The 23,743-nt window shown below is 41.5% G+C and overlaps 3 protein-coding genes across 4 annotated transcripts; 2 read left to right on the top strand and 1 right to left on the bottom strand.

Moving 5' to 3' along the window:
• The first annotated feature begins 758 nt into the window (after positions 1-758).
• LOC137600822 (germ cell-specific gene 1-like protein) lies at positions 759-6,358 on the top strand. Its single transcript, XM_068322664.1, has 5 exons — positions 759-1,340; positions 3,237-3,284; positions 5,048-5,200; positions 5,367-5,478; positions 6,062-6,358. The coding sequence occupies exons 1-5, from the start codon at positions 1,052-1,054 to the stop codon at positions 6,354-6,356; spliced, it is 897 nt and encodes a 298-aa protein (XP_068178765.1). The 5' UTR covers positions 759-1,051; the 3' UTR covers positions 6,357-6,358.
• Positions 6,359-6,367: 9 nt separating this feature from the next.
• Positions 6,368-16,417, bottom strand: tmc5 (transmembrane channel like 5). Of its 2 annotated transcripts, XM_068322662.1 has the most exons (22): positions 16,010-16,417; positions 15,676-15,857; positions 15,060-15,257; positions 14,172-14,341; positions 13,918-13,989; positions 13,350-13,466; positions 13,110-13,212; positions 12,741-12,822; positions 12,374-12,634; positions 11,746-11,888; positions 11,492-11,636; positions 11,038-11,190; positions 10,669-10,835; positions 10,419-10,494; positions 10,206-10,303; positions 10,039-10,134; positions 9,854-9,929; positions 9,297-9,430; positions 9,010-9,183; positions 8,723-8,801; positions 8,516-8,602; positions 6,368-8,427 (listed from the first exon to the last, which is right to left on the bottom strand). In XM_068322662.1, the coding sequence occupies exons 1-22, from the start codon at positions 16,040-16,042 to the stop codon at positions 7,864-7,866; spliced, it is 3,210 nt and encodes a 1,069-aa protein (XP_068178763.1). In that variant the 5' UTR covers positions 16,043-16,417; the 3' UTR covers positions 6,368-7,863. The 2 variants fall into 2 exon arrangements, with proteins under 2 accessions (XP_068178763.1, XP_068178764.1); XM_068322663.1 differs by lacking the exon at positions 16,010-16,417 and having other exon boundaries at positions 6,370-8,427; positions 15,060-15,162; positions 15,676-15,691.
• A 910-nt stretch (positions 16,418-17,327) lies between these two features.
• On the top strand, positions 17,328-23,626 carry LOC137599999 (transmembrane channel-like protein 7). The gene is made up of 16 exons (XM_068321314.1): positions 17,328-17,455; positions 18,221-18,467; positions 18,573-18,721; positions 18,816-18,971; positions 19,050-19,135; positions 19,227-19,372; positions 19,445-19,592; positions 19,684-19,866; positions 20,039-20,184; positions 20,812-20,926; positions 21,236-21,333; positions 21,604-21,787; positions 21,864-21,994; positions 22,105-22,260; positions 22,349-22,427; positions 22,558-23,626. Exons 1-16 carry the CDS (start codon positions 17,440-17,442, stop codon positions 22,756-22,758), a joined length of 2,241 nt encoding a protein of 746 aa, XP_068177415.1. The 5' UTR covers positions 17,328-17,439; the 3' UTR covers positions 22,759-23,626.
• Positions 23,627-23,743: the final 117 nt, after the last annotated feature.

Below are 23,743 nucleotides of genomic sequence, written 5' to 3' on the forward strand. Positions count from 1 at the left end.
CCTTCTCAGTGACCTCCCTCTGGACTAGTGAACACAGATCAGGTTCTCTGAAATCAGACACAGCTCTCAGAAGATAAGCCAACGCCTAATAGAAAAAACCTCAACTGCTGTCAGCAACTATTGTTTCAGACGCATTGAATGTTTCCATTCCTTTTTACTGTCGGACAAATGTGGGTGTCTTTTTGTTTTTGAAGCACATTGCAGATAACAGAATAATTAAAGCACCGAATGTTTTTTTTTAATCCATTACAAATGATTATTATCTTTCACTTTGCCAACTTGTGCGGCACCGATGGCCACAGCCCAGGGACTGCAGGTGGAAATTAATTCTTAGTTCTACAGCAATTGAAATATTGCGTATTATCCCCGTTGAATAAGCAGCAAAAGGAAATCAAAAGAGAGTAAACATGGTGTTGAGAAAAGAACAACGACGAGGAACAGGGAGGTATTTTAAATGCGCATATTTTAATGTCTGTTGTTGTGTGCGTCATATATAATTACTTCCTCTGGATGCTACAATAAATCACCAGAGACCACGTGTTTCATGGAATTATTTTTATTTGGCTTAAATGTTGTGTGACCCTGACCCAACTACCCCGCTCCCCCAAACCCCCACACCCCAAAGGAACCCCCAGACATCTGCTGACATCGTCCTCCAGACCTCCGCAGCCGCGCCATCCACTGGCACAGAAGGGGTTGGGAGAGAGAGAGAGAGAGAGAGAGAGCGCGTCATAAGAAAATCCCACCCTTGATGTCATCGAGCGTCAAATCCTTTGACAACGTGACTTCCTATAGGATGGATGCTCGTGGGGGAACCGCGTGTGAAGCAGACAAAAAGTCTGCGGATGTAAATGTGAGGTCGTGGCTCTCAGCGGGGATGCTGCTGCCGCTGCTCTGCGCGCCGCTGACGCACGGAAGCTGTCGCGTTCCAAATGGGAGCCGCGCCTCCCCAGGTGGTCTTGGACATTAACCCGGGGCTCACGCGTCTTCTCCACTCCGCACCCATGAACTTTTCGGTCCTGCGCGCCCCGCTCCATCCTCCTCGCAGACAATGAAGACGACGCGCAGATGCAGGACCCTGCTGTCGGTCGGTCTGAACTTCTTCGCCCTGTTTTTCTCCATCACCGCGTTTATAACGACCTATTGGTGCGTGGGCACGCAGAGGGTCCCCAAACCGAAGTGCAGCAAACTGAGGACGCACCAGTGCATAGACTACGGGGTGAACGAGACGGACCCCAACAAGGTGGTGTACAGCTGGGAGACCGGGGACGACAGGTTCCTGTTCAGACAGTTCCACACCGGCATCTGGTTCTCCTGCGAGGAGAACATCCACGATGAAAGTAAGAAGAGATAGTGTGTGTGTGTGTGTGTGTGTGTGTGTGTGTGTGTGTGTGTGTGTGTGTGTGTGTGTGTGTGCGTGCGTGCGCGCGCATCGTGGTGACAGAAAATTCTACACAGGAACTTCATATTTGGTTATTTTAGATTTGAATATTTGAGAAACAATTGTGGAATTCTCCAGTTTTCAACCAGATAGTTGAAATTCCCACAAAAAAAGGTTTTGTTTTGGGGTTTTTTAGCCTTTGGAAAGATTGCTGAAGATTCTTTTGTCTCACAGATGACAACAAACACCACTGATATAGTGGTTTTATAGAAATTATTAACTGCTTTAAATCAAGAAGCATAAATAAATCAGATACATTTAGTTCAGTTCACAGAAATGAAGCAGGAATACTAATTCAAACGTCTTCAGTAATGTCACCAAAGGATGTGAATGCTTTTTCCTCTTATCTGAACTTGACATTTTGAAATGTTCAACTTAACCATCAAGTAAAACAAAAAATACATCTTCCTTCATTTTCCAGATCTTAATATCAATTTTTACCCTTTTTTTCCTTTTTTTATTTTCTACAGCTGCATTTTTACTTCACACTCCGCCATCTCAATCTCCATCACTTTAAGCATACGGCCGCTCACTGTTCAAACAATTTCCTCTCTGGAAGCCCATCATTTTAACTCACTTATTGTTTAAAATGGAACTTTCTGTTCAAATGGTGATGAATTATCCCATTTCATGATTATTTGGAGATAATCGCCCTCCATTAATATCATTCTACTTATCAAATTGCTTTTTTTTCTCTGCACTCTATCCTATTTTATCTGGCATGATAAACAGAAGCCCCCAGCAGCAGGAAGGACCTTCAGATGGAAACAAACACAAGGGGCGAAGCAGACGCTCGTACTCCACATCCAGTGTTGTGATGATGTTGTGTGGAATCCAGCCCGGGGCTTTAAGTGGGTGGCTGTGCAGCACTTTATAGGGACAGAATGTGATTGCTTCACAGCATAAACCAAAGGGCACAGAAAACAGTGAATGATGCACGCCGGGGCTTTGTTTGTTCACTCAAGGAAATTAATTCATCTGTTCATTTAATAACAAAGATATTATAATCACAAGAATGAATTACTAGGAAGATGACGTGCATCAGAGTTGGGCCTAAAGGCCGTATTCCTCCTCTGGGTTCGCCTCCAAAGTCAGTGATTTGTCTCTCAGTCATGTCTGATGCAAATAATACAAATACATGCAAATGCTGCACATCAAACTATAAATGAACCCTGCATTGAGATTATTCAAGAAGGAGCTGCTGCACATGTTTATCTCATCAAGTGGCTGTACGATGGAGGGTGGCTGAGACAGCTTGAGTTAATAAGGATTATGTAACGGGGGCCTTGATGAGTTTTTCCTCAAAACAGCTGTTGCCACCCTGCTTCTACCTGATTAAAGCGCTCCACTTACAACAAATCCAGCGACATGTTCTCCTCTCGACAGATGACGGCGGGTAAGCGCCGCACCAAGGGTCGTTTTTTGATATCCCTTTAAGCTGATACAGGCTGTCATCTCGCCTTTTTTTTTTTTTTTACAATAATATCTTCTATTATCGTTGAAATTCTATATAAAGTGCCTGTAATTCAGAATGACAACAACCAGATGTTGGGCAGGCTTTACCGACTCAGCAGCTGGAGAATCATAAGCTGCATCTGCCACTCATTCAGGATTCTGTTTATTCACCTTTGAATTTATGAACTCGCAATGTTGTGTTGCTGTGGGGTCAGAGCCTGACCTCTCCCCTCCAGAGATTCAATCACTTTGCGCATTTATTTCTAAATATAAGACACAAAAATGTCTGAATATGCCGTCGTGGTGTCTTTATTAATAAAATCACGTCTTTGTGTTGTAGGCGAGAGATGCCGAAGCTTTATCGACTTGGCCCCTGCATCAGAGAAAGGTGAGAGTCCATCATTCTTCATCAGAAGGCCCCTTCCTCTCTGTTCTCTGACAATCCCACTGAAGACTTCAGGACACATTTTTACCAGAGTTTTTAAAAAAGTTTTTAAGATCATTTCCTAGCCAATAAGGAAATAAAGCAACTGTTTGGCTTTATTTCAGTCCTCAGGTCTAACCGTCATATCTATAGTGACTGACGTCTGGTCTCAGATATCAGTAAGAAAAGAGACATGTGTTATTTAATTTTATTGAACATTTAATTCATGAATGAATGAATGAGTTCATTTATTTCAAATAACAAAACAAAATAACAATAAAAAAAACAATAATAAATACACCAGAATGGTGTGAACACTATCCAAAAAGGAGTAGGAAAAATATAAACTTCTTAAATTCCTACCCCCTTATTCTCAAAAAATACTCATTACAAAATACTTGCTGATAATATTTACAGAAATACATCAATCGTTTATACTGCATGGTCATAGAAAGATGAAAAAAACAAAAAACAAAAACCAAGTAAATAAAACAGAAGGAAAAAAAATTTAGCAAACGGACAAACAAACAAATAAAATAAAAAACAGTAAAATGAACAAACGAGGAAGCTCATAACAGTGATGCATAGTAGATTCTGTTTTGTATTCAAGTCAAAGGCCATTAGGACCTCTTTGGTACCATAAATGTGTCTGTAAACCATCCTCCAGAATTCCTGAAATTCCTGTACAATAAGGATAGACATACAAGTCCCATTCCTAGTGCCATGTAGGCTCTATGATCAAATTTCACATATAAACATTGATAATTTGAGTTTTTTTAATTGATCCTTGGATCAATCTTTGAATTATTTCTATCCTCACGTCTGAAGTTGACATGCATTGGTGGACTTTGTAGCTTAAAATAGGATCTTCATACTCAAGAATGTGTTTTACTGTAAATTTGGAGTAAATTCCTCTTACATTATTTGAACTTTAGCTTGTTACCACTTGGACATATTATACTGTGATAACTTCCTGAGGCTATAGCTACAGCTTTCTTTATGGATGGAGTTATTGGTATATTCTGACATCCTGGGTATGACGTTAAACTCCATCCAACCTGGAGAGGGATGGGCAGTGCCAGGTTTAGTTGCCCAAGATATACCATTTGTTGACAACCATAGATCGTCTGTGGTGCCCGAAGAACCCTCTGGGGTTATGGGATGGGCTAGGATAATTATATTCTGTAAGGTGTTAAATTTTTCATATTTTCAGTCTGCCAATAAACTCACTGAAAAGTGTTGGAAGGAGATCAACCACAGCGCCCTCTGGTGGTTTTGATTTTGACGTCAAATTGCTTCTGAAACCTGTAGAGCAACTAGTGTCAACAGAGGCAAACATATCTTTATTATTATTATTATTATTATTATTATTATTATTATTATTATTATTATTATTATTATTATTATTATTATTATTATTATTATTATTATTATTATTATTGTTGTTGTTGTTGTTGTTATGGTTATTATTATTATTATTATTATTATTATTATTATTATTATTATTATTATTATTATTATTATTATTATTATTATTTTGCAGTTTTGGGAGAACAGTCCTGCAATTATAAAACACCTTAACAATGATGACATTCAAAATTCATGCCAGTGTTAAACATACCAGTTAGTCACATGTTTGCAGCATCCCAGTAACACGTAGTCAATCCCTTTAAAATTCTCATGGACATGTACGTATAACAGGCTCATGAAATGTGCTGATCTTGCAGGGATGCTGTGGCTGTCGCTGGTTTCTGAGATGCTGTACATCGTTCTACTGGTGGTGGGCTTCAGCCTCATGTGCTTAGAGCTCGTCCACTCCAGCAACGTCATCGACGGACTCAAGCTCAATGCCTTCGCCGCTGTCTTCACCGTGCTATCAGGTGGTTTATTTTCATTGATTGTTAACGGAATGATTCCGAATCGTTTGTATTGATAATGAACTCATCATTTCACAATAACAGAGAAAGGATTATAGTGTGAATGGAAAAGGGTTCATCAAGGCTGCATGTCAAGCAGCCAGCTAACCAGTCACTCGTATTATTTCAGGTCTTCTCGGCATGGTGGCTCATGTGATGTACACGCAGGTCTTCCAGGTGACTGTTAGCCTCGGACCGCCTGATTGGAGGCCCTACAACTGGGACTACGGCTGGTCTTTCTGGTATACCGCTAGACATCACAATCACACTGTTTCTGTGATCAGATGAAGTGTTTGCTTTATCAAACCAGATTAATGATTCCATTCTGCATGTAGCAGCCCCAAATAGTCATTCTGTAGCACTGATGTCACCTCTACGCAGCATCGCTGTCTCTAATGAAAAAACCCAAAGCTCTCATGTTATGGCAGGATTAGGGCTTTGGTGTCCAAAGCTCCAATAGAGGCGTGATTGGAATTGCATAACGGGATAATAATTCACTCTTTTACAATATGCGCAGTATGCTGAAAACTCCTTTGAGAGGCAAAACAATTCTTGACCTTTTGGGGGTATTAACCAACCTTTGTGAAAAGTACATTAGATCATGATTGAATATGTCATCTCACATGTGGCCTGGCATGCTTCCAGGATCCAGAGGGATAGGATGTGATTGACACTAATCTCTGCCAACAAAAATATTGAGGGAATAATGTCAAAATGCTATTTTGTGTCCGGACACGGTTGTTCAATCGCTTTCTCATCACAGCAGCAGAAGCATTGCCACGTGAGTTTCAAAGCCTCTTCCTCTTTGTTTTTGTTCTCTACCAGCATGGCCTGGGCCTCCTTCACCTGCTGCATGGGCGCATCGGTCACGACCCTCAACTCTTACACCAAGACCGTCATCGAGTTCAGGCATAAACGCAAGACCTTTGAACAAAGCATCCGTGAGGAGCACGCCCGCGAGGCTTTCGGATATTTCCGGGAACGCTCTGTGCACTCCATCTCCAAATCTGTGGACTTCTACCCCGACCAGACCCCAAAAAGCGGCAGGAAAACTCCCATACCTGCCGACTCCTTGGACCTGAGTGACATTGCAGGGTCTTTAGGGGAGGAGCAGTGTTGAGAGGGGCAGTTGGCGGTGGCGTTTTTGATGGATGGGTAAACGCCGGACATGAATGACGACTAACAGGATTCCAGTTCCATCAAATATGTATCGACTCTGCCTTAAGTGTGGGTGTGTTGTTGTCATCAGTTGTCACAGAGCTACAAGTCACACTAGAGCTTCAAACCAGCCAGTGATGAAAACAGATCTTATGGATGAAGGTGTTTTGTGTTTAACCCCTGATAGTGTCGATTCAGTTGAGGTGTGTTCATGATACCCACACGAACGTGACTAGCCTTATTAATCAATGCAAAGACAGGCTAACAGTGCAGCAGGTTTTCATTCTTTATTAAAAAAGAGCCACAAGTACTTTATTCAAATGTTGTGCCTACATACATATACAGTATAAATTGTAAATAGGTCATAGCATGTAAAGATATTTTGTAGATAGAATGGATGCGGGAAATTGCGAATCATTTTTCTTTTTAGGGTTCAGGATCACTTTTATTGTCTCATGAAGTCTGAAATTATGAGAAATGTGAGAGAAAATTAAAATATAAAATACTGAGTAGAAAAATTCAACGAATGATCAACATCCAGGACGGTTCGACTCTTTTACTCAGTTTGGAATTGTATTCTCATTGTTCTGTTGTAATCAAAGGAAAATTAAATGTCAATGCTGTAAAGGAAGTCTTTTTTCAATGTTTCAAACAAGTAAGCTGGATATTGATTCATTAATGGCCTGATTTAGAATTTTTCAATTGGGAAAATTAGTAAAATGAGTTGAAATTTTCAAATTGTAGCATGCAATTTTTTCAATAAAATCTCGATGTATTTCATATATGGAACAAAGCATTATAACATTTATAATGTGACTGAAGAACCTCCAGGAGAAGAAAAACAGAGTGGTGAAAAGGAACATCTGATTCGTGGCGTCGTCACCACAATGATCTGCAGAGTCCATCCATCCATCCATCCATCCATCATCTATCCATCCATCCATTCATCCAATCGTCTCGTCTTCAGTCACTTATCCCTGTCACAGGTCTGCTATCCCAGCTTGCTACGGGCGAGAGGTGGGGTACACCCTGGATAAGACGCCAGCTCATCGAGGGTCTCTTCAAAAGCTCATTGTAGTCTTATTCAATAGAAGTTAATGTAATACAGTTGACCATAATGAATTTATTTCATTCATCCATTTTTATATACTACATGCAGCATTAAGAACTCATTATACACATATTACTTTATATATGGCACAAGGTGTACATTATATCTGCTATAACTTGCAAAGCTATTCTGTCATATATTAAAAATGTGTAAAAAGAGGTAGACCTGTACTCTCCTAGTCTTGTAGCGAGTTACACTAAGTGCTTCATTCCTTTATTTGTTCAGCAGCATTACTCGTATTTTCCATTTTTGGACTTGTGACTGACATTAATATATCTTTATGTGCCGACACTAAACACAAGGAACTCTCTACATCATTCTTTTCACTTCTCTTCCTTCACCCTCAGTTACACTCAGTTCAGTAACCATCATCGTACTCATTCTGGGCCTGCTGCCGGGCCAGCATGGCCTGTATGAGAGCACTAGATCCTGCAGGGGCTAGGTTCTGTGGAGGTCCTTCTGTTCTCTGCCAGGCTTGCCTGACTTGCATCATGACTCCTGACACTGAGGACGGCAGGTCATCTGCGTCGTCTGCTTCGTACTCCTCTGCTCTCCGTCTGGCTTGCATTGCCTGTGTGACAGCGCCGGTTGGGTTTTCAGGGAAACCTGTTATACTGTTATATCCATCCCACTCCTGAATTTGGACCTCCTGTCTGGCCTGCATGGCCTGCAGGAGGGCGCTAGAGGGTGACGTCGGTTTATCCAACAGAGGGTTTGAATCTCCGTCCTGAGCATCAGTTCTCTGCCGTGCCAACATGGCCTGAACCAGAGCGCTGGAGGTGGAGATGTCTGGAACTGGCAACCCACTAGAGCTGAGTTGCTCTGCATCTTCAAGCTTCTGCCGTGCGATCAAAGCCTGAACCATGGCGTTGGAGTTGGACTGACCGCCGGAGGAGTGGTCATTTGAATGACGGTTGGTCGGCTGAAGGACATGAGAGGGGAGATGAGATTGACATGAAATCTCTAAGCAGTCAGCGGTTTGCAAAAAATAAAAAATAAGTAGAATAAACCTTTCTGTGATTCTTGTGTTTGAGTTTCATTTTGGACTTTTGGATGTTCTGGAGCTTGTCTAACAGGAAGGACTTGTCTTTCCCCTCCTGGGGGGAACACAAAAAACAGCAAAGGAGAGAGAAAAGAAAAAAATTATTCAAATGTGGGATGAACAAACAAAAATAAGCAGATACATTTTATGAAGAATATATTCTAAAAGCACTCACATTAACAATCTGCTGTCTCAGTTGACCAATCAGATGCTTGCGGCCTTGAGTCACTTGCCAGAAGATGTTTATAATGATTCTGGGAAGTGAGGGAAATGATGTCACACTTAATTGAAATTATCTTTTAAAGCCATTCTAATAGTGAAGTTCGGGGGGGGGGGGGCAGTGGCTCAGGTTATAGAGTGGGTCGTCCAATGACCACAGGGCTGGCGGTTCGATTTCTGCTCCCGCCCAGTCACTTCAGAGTGTGAGCTGACAGTGTATATAACATAACCCTGTAGTCTTACATGATTATGAGAGTGATGAAGAAGTAAAACACTTCACTTCTGATGATATTTCTGTAGATCCAGATGACCCATTGAGATCCAGTGATGTCCTCCATGCCGTCCATCCAGACTCCAACGACACTGAAGGTGTTGTTAAGTCCTCGGAAAGGACCACACTGCTCCGAGGGTGTCAGACTGTAGAGCAGGGCGAGAGAGGAAAGAGGAGGACGAGGGAAGGATGTGAAGATTAAAATTTATATAATTTAAATGTGGCCGGAGACACAAAAAATGAGCTCATGTCTTTGTACCTCCAGGCAGTGTATGCAACCATAGACAAAGCTCCTCCAAAGAAAGGGAAGAAGAGGAGGGCGATGAAGATGGTCTGCATCTGGGCCGCTCTGCCTGAGCGCCGTGGAGGCTGGCAGTTACAGGTCAGGCTGACCTGGGGAAGTAGTGAGCAAGGACACGCACATAAGACTCAATAGTCTTGGAGTAAATACAATTATGAAAGGTTATAAACCCATAAATTCATTCTAGCGCAGGTCTAATCAGAGCTGTGAATGCAATGTGTCAAAGGTCCTTCAACATGCTAATGAAATATGCATCAACTAGACCCAGTCTGGGTCAGGTTACCACCAGGCTCAAAACCATGCGTGTGTTTCGCATGGCGCAAAATAAAGTAAGCTGTCAATACGATGAAAAGAACTTGAATGAAATATTTAACCAGGTGCACAAATAGCATGGAGTAACACGATCCTAAAACAGAACAGCTCAGGCAGCAAACTCATTGTATTTGTCTACAATGCTGTGTCTCCTTTTTAAATCGCTCCATTAATGCAGCTAAATAGTAGGGACCTCTTCTTACCTTCTTTATGTAAAATATGATGAAAAATTTAAGAATCTGGATGGCAGGAAGCAGAGGAGAGAAGTAGATTCCGATCCTGCCCAGAGAAAATAACGGAATATTTAGTCTTCGCATTGGGACCGAGAGAGGAAACCCAAGTGCTGATTTTAATGCATTTTGTTATCAGGGTGGGTTATTATTCTTACCAGGCCAGAGTCTGGGTGTACATTAGTTCAAGGACATTTCTGGCTACGTCAAACTCTGGAACACCTAGACGTGGTAGTAGTCTGGTCCCAATCACGCTGTCACAGAGAAGTACGATAATGAGTCACTTGTGTTGTTTCCTCATTGCTGTGAGGATAAACTAACTCACTTGCTGAGGAATTCTCCAAAGAAGGATCCCAACATCAGGAAGAGGAAATCAAAAATAACTAGACGATATACAGCCTGTCCCACCATGGACTCCCAACACTGGAGAAAACAACAAATCGATGAATGACCTTTGATATTGGATGTGTGGACCAGCTGATGCCACCCGTGATTTTTTAAGTGATGGGAATGAAGGGTTAACTGCAATCAAACGTACCGAAAACTCCTCAGATACTACGTTCATCCAGTGATAACACAACACACCCAGAATGGACATCTTGAGAAACACGTTTCTGTAAGAAAAAACAAACAAACATTTGAAGCATTATTGATTAATAAAGGAATCATCAAAAAATGTTCTTGCTGAGACAAGAAGAAGAAACCTCTCTGATGTCTGGAGCTTAGCATAAAACAGACTAAAACACAACATTAAAACACTGAATTTCCTGATATTTCCCCTCTCCAACCTGACCACCAGAGCGTAGATCTGTCGGCGCTGGCTGGAGTAATGCTCAAATTTATTGAAGAGGGAGTAGAAGAGTGGGACGACCAGATTCACCAGAGATACCACAAAGGGAACCAGCAGAGTTTTTGCCTCCTGGAGCAGAGACCAGTTGGCAGCATCTGTTGTTTGCTGTCAAGACAATAGAAGGAGGTCACGAGGTGGAACTGAATGAATGCGGTGTGCGATGAAATAAATAGAACCCTGAGGTTTACGTATTAATACACGCATTAATAAAGAAGATCAAACATACTAACTTTCACTGTTCACTTTTCCTGCACATGCATACAATGGAAACTGCGCAGTTAGACAAATACAATACTGATCTGTGTACCTGGTATTCATATATGCAGAGATAATAGATGCTAGCACCACAGCCAATGGCCAAGATGGTGGAGAGGAGCCAGGAACCCAGATGAATCCCGTAGTGCTTCATCTTTTCGGGGAGGGTCAGCCTCTCCCTCTCGGCCTTCTCTGACAAAGACTCCTGAAGAGGAAAAACACAACCATTGAAAATAACGATACGTGTGCTGGGCCTTAAAACAGGGCAGTCAACCACCTCAAAGATGTTGATATAAATTGTTTTGTGCATCTAGGGATTACTTCCTGAATGTATTCACCAATCTTTTAGTATGAAGTTGAAATTTAAAACAAGTTGATCTGGACTTTGTCAAACATACTGTATGTTTCAGAATCGCTTCTTTCAGACTAAGAATTTCATGATATATGGAGGAAATGTTCGACTCTTTCCTGACTCAAAAGTGTGTTTATGACATGTTAAAATTCACCTTCAGTTGGACGCGCAGGTTGTTCTTGCGTTGTCTCACTGCTTTCTCGTTGGTAATGTTAAAATCCCAGCTGCACAGGAGCTGCCATGCACTGTTAGACACCGGGTCTGCTAGGACGTAGTTTTTCTTGAAAGATTTGGCGGTGCTGTATGATGATCATTTAGAATAAAATATAAGGGGGGTTATTTCATGAAAATGTGCAGTAAGATGTCAAAACAAAGCGGCACTATTCCATAACTATACAGACAGCTGACCTGAATATGAGCGTTATTCCACACAGCACCATGTAGAGTGTAATGGTGAAGAAATAGGCCAACTGCATGTTGTAGTCCACCAGACCCATCAAGGTTTCATTGCTGTAGCCACCATAATACATGACAGTGTAGTTGAAGTAACCCTAGAGAGACCAAAGCACATTCACACTATAGTCACAACACCATGAAAGCTTTAAGAAATAGATAATGTTTGTGACAGCATTTTAATAATTCAACTTGACACTGGTTTCTTTGGCTTCTTGGAAGCAGCACAATAAGCTTAACGCTGTCATAACACTTTATTAAGTGTTTAAACTAAGCTGCTACAGCTCTGTTTCATCTAAGTTACTCCTGAGGGATGAATCCGGCTTTAGATACTAACAGACGAATGTTTGTAGGTTGTTACAAGAAGCTGATGAGAACAATAAGAGTCAGACCCTCCTGTTAGAAGGTAATGTTCTCTACAGAGCTGAAGGAGGAAGTATAGAGATGCTTTGCACCCGTGTTAAACTCATTCGTAGTTGGCCACTGTTCATATAAAAATAATAATTGATTAGCATAGCTTTAAAGCCCACAGTGACTTTAACAAAGTGGCTATAAAAAAAGCTCAAGGTTCGTCTTCACTTACAGCTCCGGTCAGTATCTCCAGCCCCCTGAAGCTCACATTCTCAGGTATGTTGGGTGAAAGGTCATAAACAAGCAGGGGGATGGTGACGAAGCCAAAGTTGACAAGGAAGGAGAAAATGTTGAACATAAGCAGCCACTTGAGGAACAGGAAATAGGTGAGGACGCTGGTGCCAAATTTGCCGCCTATCTCCTTCATGATGCCTTGCCACAGCTCCATCGTCTGCCTGGCTGACCTGACGGTGTAGCCACACCTGCGGATCGACTGTGAGGGAGCAGCATATCCACACCATTGGAGTTATCAATGAGGAGATGCTCAAAAAGAGTTGGTCAAGTGCAGCACATGGTTGTAGGATTGACGAAACTCTCACCAGAGACACATTCTCAGAGCAATCGGCAAAGCATGTGAACTGGCGAGATTGCTTAGCAGACTTTAACACCAGGACTTGGCTCCTGTGTGGAACAATTTCCGACATAAGTGGTGTTATAATGATGACATGAGAATAAAAGAAGAGCATTAGCACCTCTAATTTAGCATAGGTTCTTGTGTTATGTAGCTTCAAACAGGAGAACTATGTACAGATGTGTAACTTTTTCCTTCAGAGATCTATATTGCGACACCACCTTGTGTTTGCCCACAGAATCTGGTTTTATTGGTCTTAGTAAGAGGTAATGGTTAACTCAGTGGCTGACGATACAGGACAAGCTTAGTGTTTGTTCTCTGTACAGTCAAAACCCACCTGATGCGTTTCTTCTCTTCAAAGCTCATTGGAAGGTCCCGAATGGCCCGAACCCGGTCTTGTGTTGACATGGCCACCAGTTCCTTCACCTGGTTCTGCTCCTCTGTCACACACAAGACCACAAAGTATGCCATCTCTACTATATTATATACAATAACATCCAGGATGTCGAGCAGGTATTTGTACCTCACATCGCTCACATCCACGGGAATCATCCGACACCCCCTCACAAACTCTTACCGTTCTCCATTTCGTTCCTGATGGCATCCTCTGCCAAAGCTAGATGAGCCGGGTCGGCGTTAGGAAACAGGCTCATTCTTCTATTTGAGATTTCCTTCCATCTCATTGTCATGTTGCCTGGAAGAAGGAAAAAGAGGAGAATCATTAGTTCGAGTTTTGAGAAAAAGTGAGAAAATGCCCTTTAAAGTTTAAACCATAAACTGATAACTGACCACATACAAAAATTACGCAATGATTATGTTGTGATGACTCACATGGAAGACAATGCAGTTCAGGACACCATAAATGTAGCAACAATATCCTCCGTGCTATTTTCAAAACCAACTGCCTTGTCTTTCCCCTCATTTGTGTCTATTAATGATTACCCAGTGGGATTTTGTTAAGTTGACTGATAACACACTTTTAACATCACATTTAATTGAAACTTTTGTTCTGGACTTAGCAGCTATGTTAAGTGTGTGTGTTTAGTGATAGCATAGCAACAGTGTGAGCCCCTTCAGAGACTCGGTAAGATTGGATGGAATCTAGTACCTACATAAGAATAGAGTAAAGTTATTTTCACCATTACCTGACATTGAAGAAGGAAGTGGAATGGGTTGAGCATATTGAGATTCAGGTGGGATTTGGAACGCGCTGTGATCTGAAAGCAGATCAAGGAGCAACAACAGTGTCACCTAGCAACATGTAGAGGCATGTAAGGAAGTGTAGAGTCCAAAGAAACGAGTAACAAACAGTGGAAGAAGCTTTCTAACCACAATAAGAAGCATTTATGTCAGAATTTGTTCCAATCGGTAAATTAAAGTCTAGTTTTGGTCCACTCACTGAGCTCGTGCGGTGATGATAGACTCCCAGGCCCAGATGAGATTAAACCCATGGGGATGCTCTCACTCCCCCTCCAGCTGGCCTGACCAGTAGATGCATAATGTGTATATGCACCCCCACCCTGCCGGGGTGGGTCTTCCCTGGCATAGGGATTAGTGTGGTGGGTTTTCCTGGAAAACAACAGCTGAGAGATTTGGAAACAAACTCCTTATCACTGAGGTCATGTTGGTAATATAACTAAGGGCAATTAACCTCATGACATCATTAAATAGACGATAGATATGTCTACTATGGTAAGTTTAAAGGGCATAATAAGCCACACAGTTGTTCAATATTACCGAGTTTATGATACCAATTGGTTCATGTAACTTTTGTCATGTTGTTAGAGACCTTTAGCTTTAAGACGCTTAAGTTCTTAACCAAAAACTGAATAATAAATGCTGAATCCTACCTGGTATATAACAAACACCGTATAAACACACCTGATCCTTCAGAATATCCTGTTCATTTTTTTCCCCACTGAAGTAAAACCTTAGAGTATGCGCGTACAGACACACACACCTACATACACCTACACACACACACCTACACACACACACACCTACACGTACACACACACACACGTACACACACACCTACACCTACACACACACACACACACACACTCACACACACACACCTATATACACCTCCACACACACACACCTCCACACACACACACACACACACACACACACACACACACACACACACACACACACACACACACACACACACACACCACTCTCAAGCACATTCTTTGAAAAATTAAAATAAGAAGATCAGATTTTTTTTTAAACGTATGATGCTCTGGTGCAACACATTTCATCTTATCATAGTAGCACAAACCTTCTATCCATTTCCAGAGTCTCGCTGTCATGATAGGCATGGTTGAAGAATCCTCTGTCGCTGTAACTTGTCATGAGATCCTTCAAAATGATCCTTTCATTCTCTGAAAAACCACAATCCTTCAGCTCACAGACGCTCCTCCTTGTGTCGTTTGTAGAGGCCGGTTCTGATAATATGCCTTCAAAAATGTTGTTTTCACTGTAATAAATACAGATTACTACAACAAGGACTTGGATAAGAGTCTTCCCTCACACTGTCATACTTAGGCTCCAGTTTCCGGTTAAGTCTGCTTTAATACAGCTTAAACAATTTACATCAAATATTGAGGCTTCTCTGGGTTCAGAGTGACAGCGACATTATGAAGAGGGAAGCATGTGTAATATAATCTGCCTAGTCATCCTTATCTGTTCATTATTAATTAATCCAGTGGGTTTAGGTTCCACTACAGACTAATGTTGTCTCACAGAGCCACTGAAGGATAATTCACAAAATACAATCGCATCAGTGGAAGTTTATAGAAACACCTCACACCCGGGGACTACAGACTGTGTGACGTAAAGTTACTGTAAAGTGAAGACAATCAAAAATCAATAGAATGTGCTCAAACGGCGCTTACCTGTAGACGTGCTGTGATGGTCCGAGAACACAGAAGAAAATTGAGAGAAACTGCTGTGGAGTCACAGAAGGAGGAGTAACCTGTGAATCAACCTGAGCACCAGTGCCAATGAGAGGGAGGACCGTCGGGCTGGAGGGTAAAAGTCCACTCCATCTTAATGGGCTGTAAACCCGTAGAGACAGCTGACAAACAGTGACGACAACTAATTCAGTTTTAAAATGTAATATTCATCCTTCAGTTGGATGTGTAATAGTCTATTAACTAGAGTTTTATATATTTACATCTATATTTATATCTATAGGTATAGATAAACATATAAGCCCATCTCTCTTACCATCACTGGGTGGTATTTGTGCCATCCTTCCATACCAGTTCTACTACCAGTTCTCTACCATAGGCCTGGGTGTTTGAGGGTTCTGTTCAGCTGTTCCTGCGCTCTTCGGGACCGGATTTGTTGGAGCCACTCTCCCAGTTTAGGGGTTACTGCCCCAGGTGCTCCAACTACCACAGGGACTACACTGGCCTCGACATATGTTCCAACTGCTTTTTTATTGGAACACAACATTTTGTCCTCCTTCATTCTAATGTTGACATCGCATGGTGTTGCCACATCTATCACCTCTCTCCTCTTCTGCTCTGTGTCCACCACCACTATGTCTCATTGGTTTACCAGGAACTCTTTGACAGCATGAAAGCTGAAGTCCCACAGAACCTTGGCCCTGTTATTCTCAGGCACCTTCTGTGTATGGTCCATTGGGATTTGGGTTCTTCTGCACTGCAGAGCCACACAAAAGACATACAACCACTCACGCACAGTCACAGCTATGGGCAATTTGGAACAGGTTAATTCACGTAAATTGCATGTTTTAGGAGGTGGGAGGAAGCTGGGGAGAGAATGCACACATATATGGAAAGAACATACAAACTCCACACAGGAAGGAATCAAACTAATATAAATACTATAAAACTTATTATGATCCGAATATGCCCCAGATCAGATGGGATGGCGTGCTACAGAATGCTGTAGTAGAACTCTGTCCTATCAGGACAGCATTGAGACCCAGTTTAATCAGGTTAATCAAACAGAAATTCAAATACACTTGAAAACATGAACCAATGCAGTCACAGATTGAAACATCCCGCAACTCCCCTGAATTCAAAATTTTACCATGACCTAGTTGCATAGGTCAAAGATCAAAGCTAGTGCTCTGACTTACTGTCATAGATCAAAGCACTAGCTTTGACCTATGATCTTACACTGGCCTTCTCCCTCGTCTTTCTATCTTATCCGGTTCCTGAGTGTCCAAAGTTGAAATCTGACCTTGACCTAGTTTTCTCAAGGTCAAGGTCATCACCTCATTTACATCCCCTTTGCCGCCCGAGTAATGTGCTTTTTGTGTCATCTTTCTATCTGCAACTGTTGTGAAGATATTTGGTGGACAAACGGACGGACGAACACTGACAATTACAATGAATCACCGCTTTGAAGCGGGATGTAATAAATGAAAATGTGTTTTTAATAACGGTGTCACTGATGTGAATGATGGTCTGTCTGTCTGTCTGTCCACCCACCCACCCACCTACCTACCTACCTACCCATCTATCTCAGCGGCTCAGGGTGTCTCGTGGGATCGGATCCACATTCCGGAAGTGGATCCTGGAAAACTGTTTCCTGACGACGGAGTGTTGTTAGCGGAGCGATGCTAACTGTTAGCCAACACAACTATTAGCGACTATAAAGCGGCTTCTCCCTTAAACCAACCGATGGAGGTGGATCCAGGTAAACTCAGCTCCACACGCCTGTCTTCAATTTTAACGTGGAATGAGTGGGGTTCATGACACTTTCTTTATTATGAGCTAAACAACTTAGCGAAGCTAGCCTCAAACTCCAAAGAGCCGCTAACAACATGCTAACAACAATAATAATAATAATAGAGTGAAGACAAATGTTTGGTCAGCCGCTGTCACTGGATGGACAAATACACTCATATGGTGTGTGTTTTTCATTATTATATCCCCACGCGTGTTTTTTTTTCTCTCCCAAAATAATCACAAATGTGCGACTTTAACTCGCTTTAAATAAACAGTCCGTTCTAAAATATCATGACAAGGAAAAATAAGACGTTTCTCAAAAGGAAGGAAAAATAAAGCGAAGTTTCAGTTCCTGCAGGAACCGATAATGTCCCACCTGTCATTCAAACGACCTCCTTTATCAACTCTTCTGGATCGGATGTGTTTGTGGTATAATTATTATTTTTTTGAATCAAATATGTCTTCTGAAGTCATGAAGCTTTTTTTTGAAATTGCTCTTTGAGGGTGGATAATAATGTTAAAACATTAAATAGGTCTTTATCAATATCTTGATTTCAGGTAAATTAAAACCTGTGTTATGATTACATTACTACGTTGTATTTAACATGCTAACAATATTTCATTGAAATTGGCATTGTTGCATTTTTCCTGACTTTTTCAGGTTTCTATTATAGAACTGTATTTAAGCACTCCGGTCCTGAAAGATGATTGATTGCGCTCATTTGTTTTGAAGTCTTCTACACTGATCACAGTGGACGAGTCCCCAGTAACCCGCTGTTGGACGAGCTCCCGAGCTACCAGTCCCTGCTGTATCGTAGGAAGTCCTCGAGTGGCGGCACCAAGAGAAGGAACGTGTCGTCCAGCAGTGGGAAATGGGTGATGAGCACCTTCAGCGGATTGGAGGAGAAACACAGGAATCAGACGGAACAGAAACCCATCCGAGAGCTAGCCATGCCCATGGCTGAGAAACGCAGATACAAGTAGGGAAAGCATTGTTCTATCGCTGTCCATCAGCTCCTGTAAAGGAGAAGTTAAACAGATCTGTTCTGAGATGTGAATTCATTTCTATGTTTTTAACTTGTTAGCACTCAACGTTTGGAGGAGGCTCGAGAGCTCAGTAGTTTGGTCCAGCTGAAGAAAAACACACGCAGGTATCTGAGGAAGATGAAGGATGAAGGGCAGGAGTGGGTCAGCTCCATGAAGCTCTGGAGGGGAGACATTCACCTGATAGAGGGTGAGAGATAAAAAATAATGAGCAATTAATCTCTTCTTCTAACAGGAAGTTCACCGGCCCTTCCAAACTTAATTCCAAAATTCTCATCCACTAGGCATGTTTGGCACAGGGATCCTGTCGTACTTTTCTTTCTTGCGATTCCTGGTCATGCTCAACTTCATCATCTTTCTACTCATGTTCAGCTTCGTCATGTTACCCATCATAGTTGCTTCCCACGCATCATCGAACATCACCTACCACCAGAACGAAGGTGAGAAGACGCTCATGTGTTTCCACTTAGGGCGTAAATTGAACATGAATTGTTCTGAAGCATAAATTTTCCCTTCAGGAAGTGCGTGCAGCGAGTATCGGAGCAGCTCTCGTCGTGGTCTGGTCATGTTTCATGAGCATATTGCAGATCTGCTGTCTGGTGGAGTAAGTCCCTGCAATTCTCATGTTATAGTTTGTGGAAGGAAAAAAAGTTTGAATTTGGTTTCCTCCCTCTCCTTTTGTACTCAATCTGCAGGGCTTTCTGGAACAGACTTATCTCTTCTATGGCTACTATCAGGTGGATAAAATCCACTTTCCAAAGATCGCCTACAACTTGCCGCTGGCCTATCTGCTGGTCACCATAGCCTACTTGTTGCTCAGCCTAATCTGGATTGTTAAAAGGTACCAAAGGGGCTAAATCACAGGTATCACATTTATTTGATGCATCAGTTTCTCATTTCCTTATCTCCTAAGGTCTGCCACAGGATTCAAACGCAATTTGGTTCAGGATGAGGATCGCTTTCAGAGCTTTTGCAACAAGATTTTTGCCGGCTGGGATTTCTGTATCACCAATGAGAACGCCTCGAGACTGAAGAGAAGCAGTTTACTCTATGAGCTCAGGGTTAGTTTAGTTTATTGCTTGTGTTGTCCATTCATAAATGTACGTTTTAATCTATGGATCCATGTAAAATTAAATTTTCTTGTATCACCAGACCGATTTAGAGGAGGAGAGGATCAAGCAGAAAATTGCAGATCGCTCTCGTAAAGAGAAATGTCGGATTTATCTCATCCGCTTCATCCTCAACCTCTTTGTCATTGGTGTTCTGGCCGGTTGCTTTTACAGCATTTATGTTGCCACTACCTTCTCCCAGGAGGCACAGATGAATTACACAAAGGTGAGGAATCGATTCCAATGTCATTGATGGTCTTAAATTGTTGCTGTTTGTCACAACTAGAAACTTCATATCATCCTGGTTACCAGATTTAAACAAAAACATTAGAAATACACCAGCCGGCATCCAGGGCAGCAAAGATAATCAGTCAGTCACAAGTTTTCCTTGCTTGCAGGGGAATTTCATCTTGGATCTCATCTATGAATATCTACCCTCTATTGTAATCACCTTGGCCAACTTCATCACCCCCATCCTCTTCTCCGTCATAATCAATTTTGAGGACTACTCACCGGCATTTGAGATCCGCTTCACTCTGATGAGGTACAATCGACTCAATAAAAATCACTCATCCTCCATCCTTTCAAGGGCGATGTAACGTGAATGAATGAATGAATAAAATTTAATTCAAATATATACAGGACATGACACAGCATATTACCTGTATAAGATATTAAGTGTTCAAAAATGAGGGAGAAGTACAAACTTATTTAACCCCAGCCCTTCTCTCTAGGTCATTATTTAATCATGTGAATATTTATAGCATCAAAAGAACTAATTCATTAAGTATAAATGTTTGTTTAATGATTTTATATATTATATATATTGTGTATATATTTTTTGTATATATTTTGGTATATGAGAACATTATTTAATATTGTAATCTATATACATGTGTTTTAAGGTATAAGTAAGTCTTTATTCACACGTATACATGAATGCTGTATTTACATAAGAAATGAAGATGACTTTAGAAAGAATAAATATAAAAGAACTAAGTAATAAACAAATAATACATCAACAGAGGATCTCATCCAGGAAGTACCTGTAATTTCAGTGACAATATAATATAACACCCACCGCACTAAACAGCCTCATAGCTGATCTTAAAAAAAAGGAAACTCATCCTCTTTCTTTCTTTTTATTCTCTCGTTCCCTCTTTCTTCACAGGTGTGTCTTCATGCGGTTGACCAGTATTGGCGTTCTGCTCTTCTCTCTCTGGTCTCAGATCACTCACTGTGAAGAGGAGCCCTGCATCTGTGGCTACAACCATTTGCTTTACTCCGTAAGTCGTTCCATGGCAAAGAAGAGCAAATGACAGTTTGGCTTCTGTGAGGTGGAGAGTAGAAGTTGTACAAATGAGGAGAGAGAGAGAGAGAGAGAGGTCACAGAGGAAGTTCATGAGGACCTCATACATTTCAATTTTGTTATGATGGAGAATTGTGATCTCAATTTTTAGCCAAAAAAATGGTGATTCATGTTTTTTCCCTGTACTAAACCTATCAACATCGCACTCAAATATGTTCATACTTGTAATTTTCACTGATCAACGGTTCTTATCTGATCCTGTCTGCCTCTTTACTGCTGTCCACAGTGTTGGGAGACCCGTGTGGGACAAGAGATGTACAAGCTCACTATTTTTGACTTCATCATCATCGTCGCTGTCACTATCTTTGTAGAGTTTCCCAGAAAGTGAGTTCAGATTTAATTTAATTTAATTTTTAATTTTTTAATTAAAGTTAAAAAAAAAAAGTGTGTTCTGTGTGTGTATATATAAATGAAAAAAATCTCAAAAACCTTTCAAATCTTTTACAAAGATCATGATGTTTTCATTGATCCAGCTGGATATTGGACCATTTAGAGACACAAGAGAGGCATGAAACAAGATGCAAATCATAAATGTCTCGCCCTTTGTTCTTGGGTCGTTGGTTCAGTGCTCTTGTGTCACCCTTTTCCCTTCAGGTTAATAGTGAAGCACTGTGACTGTGGCCTAGCTAAGTGGTGGGGTCAGCAGGAGTTCGCCATCCCTCAGAACGTCCTGGAGATTGTCTACGGTCAGACGATCTGCTGGATCGGGGCCTTCTACTGTCCACTGTTGCCTGCCATCTGCACTATCAAATATTTCTTTCTCTTCTATATTAAAAAGGTGATTTTGTAATAGTTTTTCTGATATAGGTGAAAATCAGAGGTTGTGTTTCCAATGTTCTCCTGCTTGTCTGTAGGTCTCACTGATAAATAACTGCCGCCCAGCCACACGGCCGTTCCGAGCCTCCAGCTCCAACTTCTTCTTCCTGGGCGTGCTGCTAATCGGGATGGCTTTAGCCTGTGTGCCCGTCACTGTTAGCGTAGCACAGTATGTAACACACCTCTGGATCACTCTGAATAGTGAAGAAAGCCTTCACTCTTCAGAGTGAGGGCTTTCTTTGCTGACATCTGATTGTGACTGCCTCCATTGCCACGCAGAATCAACTCCTCCCAGGCCTGCGGGCCTTTCGTCAATTACAACACCTCCTGGGAAGTGCTTCCATCTACAGTATCCCAGCTTCCCCATGGAGTCCAAACACTCATCTACGCTCTCTCATCAGAAGCCTTCGCCGTCTCTTTCTTTGTCATCACATGGTGTGTTTCGAACTGTTGCCGCAGCATTGATGATCAGTGCAAAACTGAAATGTTAACTTCTAAAGTGTCTTCCCTCTCTCCCTTGCAGCTTGGCCATGTTTTATGTGATCGCTCTAGCTGGCGCTCACAAGAGGGTTATAAACCAACTGAGGGAACAGTTGGCCATGGTAGGTTTACTCTGTTGTTGTTTCAGTCGTGTCTCCTTTTCTAATTCATCTGTTGGCCATGCGTGATCATTTGTGGTATCACCAAAGTTGGCATCTACAGTAGCATTACTTGTGTCATTGTGTTCCTCAGGAGGGTCGCGACAAGCATTTCCTCATACAGAAGCTGTGTCAGGCCCAAAAGGTTTTAGCTGTCAAACCTACAGTATCCGGCTTCCGACCCCACAGCAGGAGCAGCAGGAGCAGCCCCAGCTACCACACCAGCTTCTCCAACAGTTTCAATGACAGTGTGCTCCTTACACACTCCCCTCCTGACTCCTCCACACATGTGTGAGGCACAAGAGCTAAACTACAGATACGGGACCAGACATGGACAGCAGTAGTGATAGAACTGATCTCTAACATGATCTTTCACTGTTAAAACACTACAGCTTGGGAGCTTCTGTGGGCCTGCTTTCATCGTTCTTACTATTCCTTATTGACAATCTGATTATTATTATTATTATTATTATTATTATTATTATTATTATTAGACCACTCTTAAGATACGATGTTCTTAAAGGTATTCCTTAACCAAAGTCATTGCTGGTCAGGTTTTTGATGTTTTCCTGTTTTTATCTTTTCTGAATGTTATGCACTTTAACTGTATTTATATTAGCTTATTCCACCTTTTCTAACTTTTTTATTTGCTAAAGAAATGTGTTTAATTTGCAATTTAATGCATTTTAAAGCTGCCAGTTGGCATTATTGAACAGTCTTAGGTTACATAATACTTAGAAAGATTTATCATACTACTGAACTGTAATTGTGTTTTTTTTAACATTACTGTGAGTGTTTTCTTAACAGTTGAGATAAAAATTTCAATATACATTATACAGGAATAACCCAACCCTGGATATCTGACTGTATTCTGTAATGTTTTCTGAAATACACCAGCTGATTGATAAAATATCAATTATTTTGTTGATTAAGATTATATTCTTCTGATTCTCTGCGTGAACACTGCCTGTGATAAGGGAAAGCAAACTGAATATTAAGAGGACAACAGTTATGAACACCTTTCTAATGTCACTTTCCTACTTGGCATATATTTAATTCTTCAATTCAGGATATTTGTATTTTAACATGTAGTGCTCAGTTCAGTATTATTTTATTATAACATCTGTATGACTGTTGACTGCCTTAAATATTAAAGTTTACATGGAAAATTCAGTCGTCAAACTTGGTTTTCGTAGTTGTGAGCATAAAGTTGTACCACCTCCACACCAGCAGGGGGCGCCGCTGTGGACACACCGCTCGTTGACAGATGTCCAGGTGAC

The sequence above is a fragment of the Antennarius striatus genome, chromosome 8 (genome assembly GCF_040054535.1).
Source record: "Antennarius striatus isolate MH-2024 chromosome 8, ASM4005453v1, whole genome shotgun sequence".
NCBI lineage: Eukaryota > Metazoa > Chordata > Actinopteri > Lophiiformes > Antennariidae > Antennarius > Antennarius striatus.

Coding starts and splice junctions, on each gene's coding strand:
- LOC137600822 (XM_068322664.1), top strand. CDS start 1,052: ATGAAGACGACGCGCAGATGCAGGACCCTGCTGTCGGTCGGTCTGAAC. Junction 1,341..3,236: donor GGAGAACATCCACGATGAAA/GTAAGAAGAGAT, acceptor TTTGTGTTGTAG/GCGAGAGATGCCGAAGCTTT. Junction 5,479..6,061: donor GACTACGGCTGGTCTTTCTG/GTATACCGCTAG, acceptor GTTCTCTACCAG/CATGGCCTGGGCCTCCTTCA.
- tmc5 (XM_068322662.1), bottom strand. CDS start 16,042: ATGGAAGGATGGCACAAATACCACCCAGTGATG. Junction 10,836..11,037: donor TCTGCATATATGAATACCAG/GTACACAGATCA, acceptor TTGTCTTGACAG/CAAACAACAGATGCTGCCAA. Junction 9,184..9,296: donor GTTGCATACACTGCCTGGAG/GTACAAAGACAT, acceptor CCTGCTCTACAG/TCTGACACCCTCGGAGCAGT.
- LOC137599999 (XM_068321314.1), top strand. Junction 18,722..18,815: donor AGACATTCACCTGATAGAGG/GTGAGAGATAAA, acceptor CTCATCCACTAG/GCATGTTTGGCACAGGGATC. Junction 19,136..19,226: donor CAGATCTGCTGTCTGGTGGA/GTAAGTCCCTGC, acceptor CTCAATCTGCAG/GGCTTTCTGGAACAGACTTA.